General features: G+C 33.5%; 1 protein-coding gene across 1 annotated transcript in view; it reads right to left on the bottom strand.

The window, feature by feature from the left end:
• Positions 1-479: 479 nt before the first annotated feature.
• The window catches only part of Rcd6 (Reduction in Cnn dots 6), a 207,914-nt gene continuing 190,536 nt past the window's right edge, over positions 480-17,857 (bottom strand). The window contains exons 7-8 of the mRNA XM_081728395.1: positions 16,864-17,012; positions 480-5,236 (exon numbers count right to left, since the gene is read on the bottom strand). Of these exons, the coding sequence (XP_081584521.1) occupies positions 4,639-5,236; positions 16,864-17,012 (747 nt within the window). The 3' untranslated portion in view covers positions 480-4,638. The remainder of the gene's footprint in view (positions 5,237-16,863; positions 17,013-17,857) is intronic.

The following is a 17,857-nucleotide window of genomic DNA, read 5'->3' as shown; positions in this document are numbered from 1 at the left end:
TCATTTAACTTACAGTGGTGTATTTCTCACCACTGTGTGTGCCTTTCTCAGATTTGCTGCCGTTCCTCTGAGATCGTCTTGCGGACCCCAGGTTGGGAAAGGCTGCTCTAAAAGGTTACTTCCTCATAATATTCAAAGCTCTTCGTCCCACTTGATAAAATGAAACTAGTCAATCTTCTTTGCTTCTGAGAAGAACAGGTCAGTTCACAGGAAAATTAAGCCATTAAGTATATATATCTTACAGTTTCCACAAAATATAGAAAGCTTTCCAGGATCGAATTGGATGTGAGTTTAGCGTCTCTTTTCAGCAGCAAATCTATATGAGACATGGGTCTAGCTTAACGTAAGAGTTGTGTGCTAAGCAGATAGCCAAGAGGGACCTCCGTTAGTTTGAGAACTTTTACTATAGTTATTTCTTGGTTCTTTTACTTATTTCCTAAAGTTTAGTTTTAAGTCATAGACGAAATAAGCCATCAGTATATGTTTTATATTTTATTTCTATACAAAAATATACATTTTAATTTCTTGGTCATTAGAAACTATTGTTATCACAACTTTTACATACATTTCAATACAATATAACAGAACACACTGCACTATTTACAAATTTATATATATATATTTATATTTGAACAACAAGAAAAATAAACTTAGTACTTATCAACAGCTTTTGTGTGAAGTTTTTCTTTTAAAATATTTATATATATATTAAGTATTTACCTCCACCATAATGGAAAGTTGTAACAGAAATATTACTAATACTGGCCTCATAAAGTACTTTTTAGTATGAATCATGAAAAGTAAATGTGATAATTTGTCAGCGTCTAAAAGTGGACATTTCTGGTAATTGAAAATATTCCTTTTAAATAATTTATTGACAAACACATATTTTCATTGTACTTTGATGTGTGCTGATAGACATATTTAAAGAAAAGGTCTAAAATAATAGTTTTCATTTTTGAACAACGAAAATGAAACATAAATAAAATATTTATATTATATGAGACTAACGTGGCTGGTAGCTGAGAATGCAAACCGAGAGCAAGGAAACGGGGAGATAAGTACACATGGTTCTGTCTCACTTTTCTATCAGGGGTATAATCTACCCTATAGTAGGATGTTACCTTTACCAGCAAAGTACGTGACAGACCAATGTATTCTTCATAAGTGTCGATGTTACCTTCAAAATATGTCCAGTGTTCAGTAGCTGGGAAAATTATGTATTAATTATAACACTGACTTAGCAGAACTACAATTAGAACCTAGAAAACATATATACAAAAAAAGTATCATTTTTACTTTTTGTACGTGTAAATAGTTTATACCGTATATACGCATACATTGTTAAAACACCAAAGTAGTTATTCTTCTTGTATTAACAGGTCTTGAATTTATTGAAACATTTTATTCAAATTTGGGGTAAACTATTTTGGTATTTTTATTTTCTTTCTTCAAAATTGAGCACAAATTCCACTTCCTAGAGGCAATCATTCGAATTTCGACAAAAGATACAGAATTATGAGTTAATGTATCATTGAAACTAATCGAGTAAGGCTAACAAACACAAGTGGAAATTTAGAGCAATAAATGCTTTAAAATTTATCACTGGCATGCAGTAAGTTGATAAATGTTAATACATACACATGTTAATGGCAATAGCTCGACTAAAGCTGGGAAAGAATGAGATAAGTTGCTTTGATACTTTTTTATTGATAACTTTTGTGCATGAAAGAAACTAAAGAAGGATTTTAAACTTTTTTTTTTTTTTTTGTGAAATCATCAAGTAATACTTACAAATATTTATTATTTGGAAATCAAAACATGCACTACGTTTTCGAAAAGCAGAAAACTTATTGTGATATATCAGAATTTTTGTTTGTAAAAACTTTACTTCCTACTTTACGAAGTATAATATTCACATTATAGAACACAAGCCGATTACTTCAGCATTCTTGTGAAAATAAAATTCGTAAATATTTTAACTAAATATAAAGTTCTTAAACCGTTATAACCAGATTTTTCTCTTATCTAATCCATGTAATGTGTATTCAAAAAACATTTATGTCAAATTTGCTGTATGGTTTTTATCAATTAAATCGATTGCAAGAGTCACTACTAAAAGCGTTGCAAGTAATCAACCTTAGGGAGGCTAGGATCAAATGCAAATCTGACCTAACATTCGAGGTGTCCTTAATGTGATAAAAGAAGCCAATTGCTGTTTAAATAAAATAATAATTCTAACATCCAGATTATGCATTTTATATGCAAGGCATTTTTTAAATTTACGTATATGTTCTCAAAGCATTTAAAAATATACCATAAACCTTATATTGCACTAAACGGTATGTATTGTATGTATTTTATATTGTTTTTAAAATTATTATTATTATCGATTTTCTGAAAGATCAAGGGTGGTAAAATCATACGAATTCAAGCGAACTCATCTAATATGAATTAAACTTATCATGGTGTTTTTAATGTCTTCTTGGACTATCAGTCAGCTAAAGATATTATCGAGACCTGGCTGATAACCCGAGAAGACTTACTAAAATCACGTCGCCAGGAAATATTCAATTCTTTCTTATCATTGTAGTAGACAGTGGCCCTTATTCCATTTCCAGCCTTCACAAAGCAACGCAAAACGTGCAAAAATCAATAATGACTGCTATCTATTATCGCAAATTAAAGCGTAGATTTTGCGCTGTGTTGACTCAAACCGTCACGGAATGGGGTCCTTTGATTGGGGGCCTTTTACTGATATACAAGCGTACCCTAATGGTGTTCCCTAATTATGGGTCATGAAATTGAGGTTTGGACTTAAAAGTGAAATTTTGGCAAAACAATTTTAATAAAGATCTACGTAATATCAACCAAGTAAGACTTCTTTCCGCAATTGGGAAATTCATACTAGTTTTTAGATAAGTTATCACATTTACTTTTCAGTTTTTTTTAATCGTCCTTAAAGCTAATTCCGTGATGGCAGTAAAATATCATAGTTATAAAAGTAGTGCCACTCACATGCTTGAACGCATTTTCAACCTTACTCACTTAAATACCAGGTCCCAAAGAAACGGGATGCAAACGAAGCTTTGGAAAATTTAAGGTACAATATAGTACCATCTCTTTTCTATCGTACATATAATACAATGTTAATATTTTAAAAAATTCAAATCTGTAAACACAATCATACCTACAATCACTTTAACATAAATACATTACATATTTACATGCTTTTATGCATATGGAATGTACAAATTTTAATTATAAAGGCGGAAAGAACCAAAAGTTAATACTACTGTGGATTAACTTAAGATCTTATCAATATTTTTGTTTCACACCACTAACAAATAACAATCAGAATTATTTTCGTCGTCGTGTGTTTTGTGTTTTCATCCTACTTTCTTTACATGTATTGGAACTCGAGAATTTGACTGCATTTCTAAATTTGACAAATTATAATTTGATACCTGTTACTTTTCAAATTTTAGAAAGTTAGCTATACTATTCGCCAAATATTAAAACGCTTTATTGTATAATAATTATATTACTGCGATCAGAATTTTTGCACATTAACATACCACGCACATTAAATGTTACAATTTCAACACTGGGATTGTGTTGTGTTCCGTTCAATAGTAGTTGGACATTGTACCAACAACTGGTATATGGAAAAATATATTGATTTACAAATAATAGATTAGACATCACTTTTAGAAAAAAAAAAGTAACGAAAATTAACCACTCTTGTACCAAAAGAGGAGACAATAAGTATGATAGACAATACATTTTTTAAAACCTTTTTTGAATAGTCAGTTCCTATTGAGTAGTCTTGTGCTAAAATATGGACAGTTATCTTAGTTTGAAGTCTCTCTACTATTATATAGAACTTTCTTCTTTGCTTTCAAGCCTTCGTGTATCAAAGTACTGCACGTCCTGACATAATTGACGGACTTAACTACACTGTTTGCTGTTTATTTCATACGTGTACTTTTGAAACAGTTATAAATTATTTAAAAATGTAAATATTCAAAGTATCATATCATATCTATTATTAATATCGCATATCCAATTATTAACTTTTTAAAAATTAACATACACATGGCGAAAAAAAAGGATCGGTATCCTCGCTATTTCTTTAAAGAAGAAAAGATCTACAAATCTATAAGAACTTCATTATTTTGATTATGATAATGATGTACAAGTTGAAATATAGCATCTCGTTTCTTTAAAATCATTTTTGCAAAATCCTCGTACATTTATCATTAATTGCTTCTTGTGGAAAAATAAATAGAGACAAACTAAGAAAGTTCATTACGTCCAATCTAATCTGTTAAGTTTATATACGAAACTTTTAAAAATATTTTCAATCACAAATTCATTACAATTGTTATTTGTGTTCATGGCCTAGTATATAATACATATATATAAAGTAAAATGACTATTAAGTACTAGAATATAATTGACTATAATTATATTTGCCCTGAATATGGATTCTCTGTTTAACAATATACAATCATTTTTTAACATACTCAGAATTATGACACACATAATAGAAAACAAAACAAAACAATCTTCTACGAACACTTCAGTCTTCTGTGATGTTATTTCACAATTGATCGGAAAATAATTAACTAGATATCACAACGCAACATCACGATATTTTTGCAAATCGTCCGATTCTGCACCTAAAGAAGTTTTACTGCCATTCGATGGAAAAGGCTGCTGAAGGCTTATTTTTTGGAATGAATATCGGTCACAGTTCATACGGTTAAGTGTAAGTTCGTCCATGGACGTGGCCCTCCGTGGGCCAAGGCATCTCATATATTTACGCCTGTCCAGGCTCTGTGTTGCATAATCTGGATGAATATAGTCCATATAACCTATTGACGCTGGTCTTGACGGCAAAGGATAATTCCAAAAGTCACTATTTCCATTGTTAATATGATTTAAACCGACTAAAGACCGTGTTCGTGTAATGGCTAAGCTGTCCTTTGTAGCGAACCCATTGGAACTGAGGCCGACGCCTGCAAGGCCCATTTCGTTTTGTGTGTGATTAGAGAAGATTCCGTTAAATGAAGAAGCATTGAATTCACTGCCTTTGTCGAAGAAAGCAAAGCGTAGAGTATTGAGAGGAGTAAGAGTCTGGTCACCTATCAGGCCATTCGCAGGAAGAGATCCTCCAAAAGGTAACGATCCTCGCTGAGCCATTTGTAACTGAGATGCTGAAGAAGCAGACCTATAAAATCGTTGAAAGAAATAAGTTTGGATAAGTAACACTCAACAGAGAAAACATGTAACATTTTCAAGTAAGTAGAATCGTGGTTGTGGCTTATGCACACAGATAATTCGAGACATTAAAACTAATCTTACTTTATTGTTTCCAGTGAAAATAAAAGTAACAAAGTGTAATAAACATAAATTAGGTTGTTTGAAAGTCCCGCACCACAGGAAAATAGTAAATATTAATTATTTTCACTATTTTGTTGTAGCGAATGATGCTGTCACGCAGGACGAACGTGTGAAAACAGTAGCGTAGATAGAATTTTTTAGGGGGGCCAATGAAGGGCCAAGAAAATTTTGAGGGGGCCATCTCCAATTAATGAAAAATTTTATTCATATATATATATATATATATATATATATATATATATATATATATATATATATATATATATATATATATGTGTGTGTGTGTGTGTGTGTGTGTGTGTGTGTGTGTTTTCAAGGTGAATGTTTTCATCTTTGTTGTTCATGATTTCACTCTTTTACAGTGAAAATGTAAGAATTTACTACCTCAAATAACTAGGATACATTAATACAGTTGATTTCTAATGTAAGTAAGTAGTTATTTAATAAGGGACACATATTGAATAGTCACAGATATGATATTTAGCTTGTAGGTTTCTAGGGATGTGTTTTTGTAGACGAAAAGATCAACGAAATTTATCAAGAAATCAATTTTGGTTTTCTCTCGTCTTCATAGAACTTAATTGTATTTAAGATGATTTTGAGTTCACATTTGAATATTTCCAGATCACTTCCATAATTCTGGGCCATAGGCTCCACAATGTTGTAATTTAGAAAGTTTTCACTTTTTGGATGAAGAGCGGTTATTGATCTAATGATTTTGCTACATAATCCAAAGCGTTTTTCCGTCTCAGTGACCGCCTTATCAATAGTAGGCAGAAAAATATCTCTTGGTATATTATCTTTAGAAAATTCGTTTCCTGCCTGCAAGAAGGAAGAGATTCATCCAAAATGAATTTGTGATATTTCGATGGCGAATGTCTAGTTCCTTTCCACGAGGAACCGCTATAATCTATCTGTTTCTGGCTCTGGAATTTCAAGATCATTTTTTTGCATATCTCCAAACATTCTTGATAAAGTTCGAATGTTGTTCGTTGAGAGTCATATTCTCCAGACCTCATCTTCGACAGCGTTTGAACTAGTGAATCTTACAAGAATCAAACCTTCTGACATGTTTGCATTTACTTGTGATAAGACGAAGCTCAAAGTTATAGCATGGTAGAGGTCATCTCAAATTTTACCAGATCGAAAACATTCCCTCTCGTACAGATCACACAAATTTGCCGGATGGAAGGATTGAAGTAAATAAATATCACAAGTTCCAGATTTGGTTTAGTACCGCATAATAATATAAATAGTTGTTTGGTAAATAAACTTTATTAATAATAGCAATAATAAAGTAAAAAGTTATGGACAAGGACAAATGTTCTTAAGAGACAAATGTCGCACAGAAACGGGAAGTGAATTCTAACAGGACACTGATTTGCCGTCCCAGCCCACTTTAAATTTTAAGCTTTGCTCTTGAAGTTTAAGGTACACTTTAAAGTAAACTGCCATAATTATCATGTATTCTTAATATTTCAGAAAAATGTCCCGATTTCAGGCTCTAAAAATACAGTAGCCTAATCAGTGACCAACCTAGACATTTGGTCCCCAGGGCAAATTTTGCGATTAGCATCCCCTTCTACATCTACACCAATAAACACACAAATTAGTTTGCTGGCGCCCGGGGCAACTGCCCTAGTTGCAACAACTTGTTTTGATCTGGCCGTAGTTCAATTATTTTTGGTTACTTTTACCCTTGAGCTCTATAACTGAGTAATGAATGTGCCTTTACTTTATTAAAATGATGAAGTGAACGCTGTTCTGCATAATTCCTACCATGTAATTTTCTCAGAAATGCTTAATGCTTAATTTTCTCTTTGAAGCATAAAGAGGGTGTGTTTTTTCTTTTCCTAATATTAAATAGTGTTAGTACAGACACTTCAATTGGGATTCCTTACAGCAAAACAAGTATACGTGGTCTTTTTCTTTCTTTCGTTTGTTTACCTTCACTAGTTTTTAGAATTTGGCGTAAGTTCAAATACACAAACACTTCACACCCACACCGAATAGCCAAAGCTCAGCGTTAGAACATCAGCTTAAGATTCGGAAAATAATGTGATCGATCTCTCGTGGATAAATATTCGACTGAAGAGATTACCAAGATTCTTCCTCGGTGCCACTAGGGAAATGTTTATGGCCCTATTGACTCATTTCCCTCATTTCTATCCTCTGAGTCTCGGATGTTTCAAACCCTTAAAATTCAAATGTAGTTGAAATAACAACGCTACTATACTGTAGTCGATGCTAAATTAATATTGTTAGTTTTGAGATTAGATTTGAAGGGGGGGGTATTAATTAGTATATCATGTTGAAAATTCATGTCACCAGTGATTTACTGTTCTGCATAATTCCTACCATGTAATTTTCTCAGAAATGCTTAATGTTTAATTTTCTTAGAAATACATACGTTGACGAAGAACAAATATAAATCTGTGATAGAAACTGGTATTTAGTGACTGAACTTACTGAATGGAATATCTGTGGAACGGTCCCACAAACTCCTGATATATCTCTGATTACTAAACATCAGATAACGGGATGGTACAACCTGGTCACGGCAGTAACTACCACTTTTTCACGAAATAGCATTACTGCCGCGACCAATTTGTATCACCTCGGTATCAGTTTGACCACCGCTAGTACTTTCGTACTAGATCTAGTACTTTTTATAATATTTTAATGTTCAAGTACGTTCACCAACAAATCTAGTACTTTTCACCTTCTCTTTTCTTATAAATATACATTTGGGAGGGAAAAAGAAATCTCATGAAAATGTGACAATGTACAAAAATTTATCTGTTCCTGGTAACCATTTCTTCTTCTTCTTTTTTTTTATTCAACAGTAGTATTTACAAGAGTGAAATTGGGACATAGGTGCTGTCCGTTCGTCTCCTCCACCGAGAAGGAATTTTGGCAACTTATAGTTCATTCTATTGGGGAAAAGATGAAATACAAAAGTGTCAAAGGACGAAGGGTTAAAACTAGTAAATGACTACAGGAACTAGTAAATGACAACAATGTTACATAATTGGTGATTTGTTTAAACAGTAAGCTATTAAGGAATTAAAGCTCGATTTTCTCAGTAAGCCTATTTTATGATTTCTTGTTTTCTCCAGACATTCTGTATATTTGTCATACCTGTGTTACTTTAATGGTTTTACAGTGAGTTCTAATACGACAATTAAGCAGGGATTCCGCCACGATTCTTAGTTTGGGGGTGTAAAGTCAAAATTGAGAAGGTGTAAGTGTTTTGCACGGTTTGTATCGAGTTTTGACTGAAATAATAATAATAATAATAATAATAATAATAATAATAATAATAATAATAATAATAATAATAATAATAATAATAATAAAGTTGGTGATTCTTTCAAAAATGTGGGTGGGGAGGAGAGGGGAGCTGCCGGAAACCTTTCAAGAAGATACTAATATCGTAAAATGTCACAAATAGGGTGAAACAGGAGCAGATATAATTTTAGTACTTTTCCCCCAGATCTAGTACTTTTCTCCCCAGATCTAGTACTTTTTTCTGCATAGACTAGTACGAAATATTTTTGCTGGGTGGTCACACTGCTCGGTATCTTACCTGATTGTAGATTGTAGCACTAGTTTTGCGATAAACTTCGGAATTTCTAAAGTTGTAGCAATTTTGGGATTAAACTACAGTTAAACTCATTTAAAAGAAAATATTCGTGAACGATTTATTTAAAATCACTGATTTTTGTTAGCCTCATTTCTCCAGGTTTTAGTTAGTAATATAGATCCACCAAGCGCTGACTCCGTTTTCCTTGGAGATCGCTAGTATCGCTTGTTAACATCACAACAGAAGGTTTCTACTGAGTTGTCAACAGCTAAGAGCGTTAGGAAAATAGACGTACTAGAGACAAGACCAGAAGGTAGTCAAGAAGGACTAATATCAGTAGCAAATAAGTGTTAGTAGTATTCAGTATCTTAATTTTCTCGAACGATTGGAATACAAACAACAGAGAGAATGATAGAAATAATAAAAGCTTCTGTTCTATTCTTTTACCGTATATTAAACAAAACGGCTCGATATTATTTGATAACAATAATACCAAATTATTTAATGGATGCTATTCATTTGTTCTACGTCGCCATAATCAATGTAAATTAATTACTTATTGTACGAAGACTTCTTTCGTCCAACACAAGTGTAATGTTTTACTGCAGTGCATGCTATTTGTAAGTAAGCATCTCTTATTTTAGTATGGCTTTCAACATCGAAGCCATCAACTTTAGAATGCCGACTGATTTTGCTTTCCCCCCCCCCCCTCCTTTCATTGTCGAAAACAAAGAAGTTAACCAGATAAGGGACAGAGGTTAAAAAGAACTTTCAGATGGTGGGGTCAGTGTATGGACCACACATATTTCGATGAATTAGATCTTGCTGTACTACAAACAAAAACGAGTCTGGAGCTTTTTACTCGGAACGCAGATCATTGTAACATACAGTATTCTGCAGTTGGTAACTCTGTTGTCGAGAGATGTTTCAGTAGTAGTTTCACTTGTGGTTACTATCAACTCACCGTTTGTCGGCCTATAGCAGTATCACTCTCTGTGAAGGAACCACTAGGGTGGCCAAGAATTTGAGCAAGGGTGCCTGGCCCCCCAGGCCCTCCCTTGGTTCCGCCACTGTGTGAAAATAATACTACTGTGTGAGCGTAAAGATTACTCACACGGAGATGTTACCAGTTATGCAATCTCGAACGACAACCAGCATCCCAAATCACTGTGGGACGCTTGCTTATGACCACACAAGAATCAAGGACGTATGGGAAGCAATTAACCCATGTAATGCACCACTATTATTGACATGTGCTATAGCGCATTATATTATATGCAATAAGGATTTTGGTCTGCATCATATAATATAAATTTAAAAATGTGAACCACGCCACTGCCCCAATTGCAACACCTTCGTAGATTTAAAAAAAAAAAAAAACGGATTACACGGTTTGTAGTGCAAAAGCAGCGCCGGCAGACATCCACGTCACTCAAGTGTGAATGATATAATAATAAGAGCTTTAATATCTGCAGTGCTCCCAGCAGTGAGGGAACCGAATGGATGTAGCCGTTCAGATGGAAAAAGACCTGATGGTATGACATTAGTACCATGGAAGAAAAGAAAGGCATTGATTTGGGATTTCACATGTTCAGATACTTATGACCCCTCCAACCTTCAATATTCCTCAGTACAAGCTGGACTCTTAGCTGCTCGAAGAGCAAAAGAAAAAAGGAATAAATATAGTAATCTACCCATAGCAATTGAGTCTAGCGGTTCTTGGGAAGAAGGCGGCCTCAAATTCATAAATGAAATCGGCCACCGTCTATCAATTAAATCAGGAGATACTCGAGCAAAATCGTTCCTGATTCAACGCATTAGCATAGCCATTCAACGTGGGAACGTGTCGGCTATTATGGAAACGTTACCCACCTGTAAAGAGCTAGAAGAGGTCTTTCATCTGTGATTGCAGAGCACGGAGGTTTGGAGTAAAAACAAATCATTGGTGCAACAATTTATGTAACAACCGAGCAAGGAGTATGGAGAGACAGCTCACAGTCCATAAGTTTATATGAAAAATTACGGCAGAATGCTGTATCATACGTCAAGACAGTGACATAACATGACCTGTTGGCGCCATTGAAAGCAGAGCCAAACAGTATGGGAACATAGGTGTGTATGCGAGCTGTGGTTTCTTGGAAAATATCTCTGATCATACTGAACGGGTAGCAATTCGAGGAGTCATGTATGTTAGGAAGCTTTCTAGGAAGCTTTCTGAGGCCAGCAAAGCGAAACAAGAGGCACGTAGAACAGGCGAATAAGAAAGTAAAGAGACAGACAAGAGTTTAAGCGTTCTTGATGTTAGTAAAATTGTAAATCATGAAATATTTTGTAAAATGTTTCCAATATTATTGTTCTCATAGTCTATGTTTCTACATATATATTGTTAAATTGTCTTGCATTGTTAAATTTGTCTACATGCTTGTGTTGAGTTCCTTTTTCTAGTATAAACCATTCTGTAATCTCTTGAATTCTAATCAAATAATAAAAATAGAAATACAATAAAAGAATTAAAAATATCTATTTTTCGAATCGAAATCAACAAAATATATTCTAGAAAGTAAAAATGGAATGTTAAGCACATATAATGAAGACAGCTACCCTATTACAGAGTTAACAGGGACGTACGCAATGGGGCTCTTGGAGTTCATGATCAAATGATCTCAATGATCTTGTTCGCATTTTGTGCTAGAAGTAAAGCCGTAGATTACCTAAACTTATAGTATGAAAAGAAAAACTTATTAACTTTCGTTTTAGACATTGTTAGAGGCCTAATAAAACGGTTTGACCGCTAGGCGCGCCTAAGCGTTGTGAGCATGTAAGAGAAGCTCCATCAAATCGATTGCAAAGGAAGGCAGGAAGCTTGGTATACTATAGTGAATAATGTGGGAAGTGCTGTGGAAACCACCTTTGCTATATGATCTTCATGATCTGAAGAATCAGATCACAGCGGGTGGGGGTAAAATTGACCAGGATATACTCCGACGTGTGCGGATGGAGTTGGAACTACCGTGTTGATATGTAATTAAAAAAAGAGCATATCAAGCATTTACAACAATTATAGCTAAAACTTGGTGATTTTTCTTCATATTATATGTTTCAATGCTCCACGCTTTATACTTTCAGTACAAGAAACGAAAGAAATCGAAATTACTGGTATCATTTGTAGTACCTTGTATAATATTCTTACTGTAGCTCTTTAGCGCCGCGGTGGATCAGAAAGCGTTCCTTTGGTGTGAGGTTCCTGCTCCAATTCGAGCTCTCACCAAATGAACTTTGTGGTGGACAGACACCATGTGCGTTGGTTTTCTCGTAGTTCTTCCGTTTCCCCCACTTTCATCATTCCCCCATTTCATCCATCTCATCATCACCGTCTCCCGTAGTCTCGGTTCATAACATGGGACGTTAAAATAGAAAAAAAGTATTATAGTTCTTTATTCAATCGCTGTGACTACGACAACCAACAACTACCAAATGATGACATCGTTAATTACATAAACTCGGGTTTTCATTAAATGCATCCATCACTACGTACGTACATTAAACAAACGCCCGTCTTTTTACAACAAAAATATCTGGCACCATACAACGCATGATTATTTGCCAAATCTTTAATACCCTACACACCAAAGGGAGGAAAAGGGAAGAAGACAAATTCATACCAGAAAGCTTAACAGAAAGATGGACTTCCTCATCCCTCAGTTCAAAGATTGTGCGATTGAATGCTACCAGGTCAATTTATGCATTCTCCTGCCAAATGCCCCGATAGACGTCACCTTTACGTATATATTTTTGTATGTTGGGTAGGAAAGATTGCGTGATACAGTGTAAATTAGAGTTACGACAAAGGAGGAGATTACTACAAGAAGGATCGCTTATAACAAATTGGCCTAAATAGGTTAGTCCAGGCACGTAGCCAGGATTTCGTAATAGGGGGGGTCCGAGACATGAAATACTGTGGTTGTCACACCAGAGTTCGATTATTCTAAACTATTTTATTGGTAACATACATTGGTTCGTTTAGTCTGGATTTCGCAGTGGGAGGGGGGGGGAGGGCGTGTAACATGAAATATTGTGGTTATCACACCAGGGGCTTGATCAATCTAAACTATTCTACTACCAACACATATTGGTTTGTTAGGACAAGAAAATGAGGACATGTTAGTAAGTATTTTAGTAGCAAAGTATGAGGAAATCTCGAATAAAAGAATATTAAAAAGATTTTAAAAGATTTTACAATATCTACATTTCTTCTTCTGTTCATTCATATTTAACAATTTTCCTTTCATTATGACCTCAACTATTTAAATTAAAAGTACGTATCCAATAATGTAAAATATTATATAGACTAATATCTGCGTTCCTTTCTCTGTTGAATCAAATGTTAACAGAACTTGCTTTCCATATAACTTTTTGTTTCTCATATTCTGTCAACTACTGTCTGTTCCAAATGACAAGTTAAAGGAGCAGTTGAAAACCTTTTCTGAAATAACATGTTTGATCTACAAAAAAGCGATTATGAAGAATTAGTTTTATTTTTCGCTTTTTATTTTTAACGCTGATTCTTCCTATTTCTCGTTTCTTTTTGTTTCATCTTTCATTAATTTTTCTTTAATTTTTGGTCTTGAAGGGGGGGGGTCCGGACCCCCCGGACCCACCCCTTGGCTACGTGCCTGGTTAGTCAGACGAGTATTCTGCAAGAAGCAACAATTTTTTCAGCAGTCAGGTTGGTGAAAATCATATTGATCAGTACGAGAACTTGAAACCAATTGCAAGGGTGAACAGAGTCACTTTTAACGGCTGGAACTTGCAGGAAACATTATTTTAGTTTGCGAAAAGGAAACAGGGGAAACTGTGTTTGTGCAACGGTCTATCACAGGACAAAATATTCCAGCGGTAAATATCTCTCTACCTGCCGGCGGGTGATATCCTATAAAAGAATATTGCCCATGACACTAACAATATGGGAAGGATAGTTGTAGCAAAAAAGTTGGAATAGGAACATGGAATATGTCCATCATAGGAAATTTTAATGCTGGCGTGAAGAAAGGCTTGGAAGATAGTGTAGTTGGCTCATATGGTTTGGGCGAAAGAAATGAGAAAGGAGAGGAACTTAATGAATTTTTGAAGACAGAATTTACTTATAATAGGAAGCACTTGATTCGATCAGCAGAAAAGAACAAAAATATATACATAAAAGTCGCTAGTGCGTGAACAGAGATATCAAGAAAATATATTACAACTCAGGACAGATTTCGGAACAGTTTAAAGAACGCACAGATTCCCCAACACCAATATCATCTGAGATCATGACATTGTGTGCTTGCCGAAGAGGATATCAATTGCAAATGTACTAAAAAGAAGAATAAACTAGAAAACAAGTTGATGTTAGAGAGTCTGAACATCAAAACAGAAGAAAACAAGATGATGTTAGAGCGTCTGAACATCAAAACAGAAAGTTTTTATAGTCGGAAAATATAAATATGTAATAATGCGCGGTAGTAGCATATTTAAATTTTGTATGCATGAGGCTGTAAAACAAGTAGTAAAGTATTGCAAACAGAAAGCAGCTAAGAAACTCTGAGTTAAGGTATAATAGTGAAAAAGTTCTGAAAGCTGTTCCGAAGATGGGAAAAAGATCTACAAGAAGGTAAATATGAACTTCGAAGGTAAACAGACATATCAAGAAAGGATTCTACCAAGTAGAGAAACAAGGAAAATATCTCGGAAAAGTGAAATAAATGGTTTGTTTGAATTTAACATCTTTTCGAGTATAAAAAGGTTATATGAGACGTGATCTACAGCTTAATGTGATATTACAACATGAACTTCCACTGAGAACATAGGCCTCTCGCTCCGAAGGCTCGTAAGCAAACCTAATGCTTGAACTTAGCTCCCGACTTGCAGCACAAACGATGGTATTAGTGCCATTCGTTACTGCATCGTTTGTGCTCATTTGTGCACGAAGCCCCATCGTTTGTGCTTTATTAGTTCCGGAGATATAAGCAGAAAACCGGTAGGACACCAAGTTCACGCTGGCCCCAACTTCAAGCACAAATAACAAAAATAGTGTCCTTCGTTATGCATCGTTTGAGTTTCAATAGTTCCTGAAGTAAAAAAAAAAAAAAATGAAAGCAGAGTTTTCAATAAAATGCTTAGATTGCTTCCCTACGTGAAGCAGAAATCATAGGATTAGTTCTATTAGTTAGTGCATTGCTTGTATTCGTTCGTGCACGAAAGTCTATCGTTTATGCGTTACTAGTTCCGGAGACATAAACAAAAAACGGTATAGGGTTTAGGTTCACGCTGGCCCTCCAACTTCAAGCACAAACGATAAAAATAGTTTCGTTCCTTATTGCATCATTTGTGCTCGTTTGTGCAAGAAACCCCATCGTTTGTGTTCCAAAACATCCTGAGATATAAGCAAAAAACTGAAAGAAGAATTGGAAACGGGATACAAATTATTGTTACTTCTTTTTAAATAAAATGTTTATGTTACTTCTACACGTGAAGCACAAAGATTGGATTAGTGCCATTGGTTAGTGTATCGTCTGTGCTCGTATGTGCAAGAAACCACATTGTTTTATTTAGTTTCGGGGATGTACGCAAAAAACTGATAGGGGACCAAGTTCATGCAGACCCTGACTTCGGAAACAATTATTTTCTTCTACTTGTAAAATTTTTGAGTGGACTATATAATTTCATGTAATGAAAAATTTTAAACAAAATATTGAAACTAAAATTTGTAAATAAATACAGTATTTTCCAAAGCTCTTCAATAAGTGCAAACAATTTTCAAACTAAAACATTTAATAAAAAAAATTTTAAAATCTTTCAATGTGTGCAAAGTTTAAAACTTGATAAATCTTAAACAAAGATGCTGAAACAAAATTTAAAAACTGTATTCAAAAGATTTTAAATAAAAGTTTTCAAAAACTTTTTAAAAATTCAAAATTTAAAGTTAAAAGTGGCAATTTTTTTTCAAAACTTTTATATGAATGTAAGATTTTTAACTAAAAAACTTAATTTAAAAAATCAAAAATTTCAAAGAGTGCGAAATTTGCGAACCTGAAACAAATTGAACAGATCAAAAATATTTTAAACAAAAAGTTTCGAAAATTTCAAAATGCTCAGAAAGTCAAACTGCACCAAAGATATCTTTTCACTAACGACATTAGATTATGACTTGTAAATCAAGTTCGAAGGATCAAATTGTTGTTATACATATCAAAAGGTTTTAAAAATGACCTATCCTCTTTCAAGCCCTAATTTTTCCTATCAATTACCTTAGACCATTTGTAGACTGAATACTAAATCCGTGCTAAGTGTCAAAACGAAAACATTGAGTAAACAGCCGAGACATTACTTCAGAACTGATGGGACATATAGGCACGCGCATTCTTTTGGAGATTATTTGAACTACTTCCACTGTGGATAATAGATAGCCAGTTTTTCAAGTAGTGTTAGGCACATAGGCCATATTTTGACATTATACCGAACTTTTCCATTTTGACACTTAGCACGGATTTTATATTCAGTATACATTTGTCATAACTACAATCCTAAGGATCAACAAATTTTCAGCAATTGAAACAGTTTTTAATTAAAATTTCGAAGTGATCAGTGAATCAGATTGCACCAAGGATATTTTTCTATTAATGACCTAAGACTGTGAGTTGTGATTAAATTTCAAAGTGTGTAATTGTGATACTTATATATTAGTCAGTTTAATAATTTCATATCTGATTCAAGTTCTAAAATTTTCCTAAATTTCCTCCGCTACGTATAAAGTTTCGACTAAAACTAGAGACTTTCAAAATACAGGTGTGGAATTTTTTTTTTTTAAAAAAAAGCGTAAATTAACGCACCTTCTTAGATTAGTGATAGTATACGGTTGGGAAGCACTTTTTCCATTCATGTAGCCTGTAGAATTAACAAATGCAGCATTCTGATATCCTAAAGTTCCATTTTTCATATGGCCATTTCCAACATTGGCACTGTCGGTAATCATAGAAGCCTTAAATAGAAAAATAAAATATACTAGACACATTAAAACTTATTGAAAGTAAAATAAGACAAAAGTAAAAACTATTATTATTATTATTATTATTATTATTATTATTATTATTATTATTATTATTATTATTATTATTATTATTATTATTATTATTATTAATCCGTGTTACGGTTCCTGCAATAGACTGTGTATATCTTATTTGGCAATAGAATATGTATTCTTTGGAATTTTATTTATTTAAGTTAACAAGATATAATAAGGAACATTCAAATAAAATTTATTGTATTCTCATTAGAATCTATATATATGTTATTGGATGCTAAACTCTTACAACATTTCAGTATTTTATCTTTATGGCTTTTTCAATGCAGATTAATGAGCTGGTGCCACAAAAGTATACACAAATGATGAAGTATTGGTAGTGATTTGGTTTTCTGAGTTTAAATCAGTAATTTGTGTGTAAAGAAATTTTGAGCACCTATACGAAAAATTTCTTGTTAATAATTACACATTTATGTCATTATTGCATACATGAAGGAAAAATATAGGGTAAAAATCTTTATTATTCTTTTTCTTATTATTAATACTAGAACTAATATTACTATTATTACCATTAATGAAATTGCTTTATTTAAACCAAATTAGTACGAAAAACTGTTAACACGCATTGATGTATCATTATTTTATTTTAAAAAGTTTAATTAAGCCCGGAAAATTATACCGTAGTGATAAGGGACTACATGGAAAATCAGATTGTACGTCATTTCATTATGTTCAGTAAGGTAACATATGATAAAAACATCCTTGTTATATTTGAACAACCCAAATATTGAAGCCGTGTCAGC

The sequence above is a fragment of the Thermobia domestica genome, chromosome 10 (genome assembly GCF_964235325.1).
Source record: "Thermobia domestica chromosome 10, izTheDome1.hap1.1, whole genome shotgun sequence".
NCBI classification, from domain to species: domain Eukaryota; kingdom Metazoa; phylum Arthropoda; class Insecta; order Zygentoma; family Lepismatidae; genus Thermobia; species Thermobia domestica.
The sequence above is the reverse complement of the archived record's forward strand: the minus strand, read 5'-3'. Positions and strand labels throughout refer to the sequence as shown.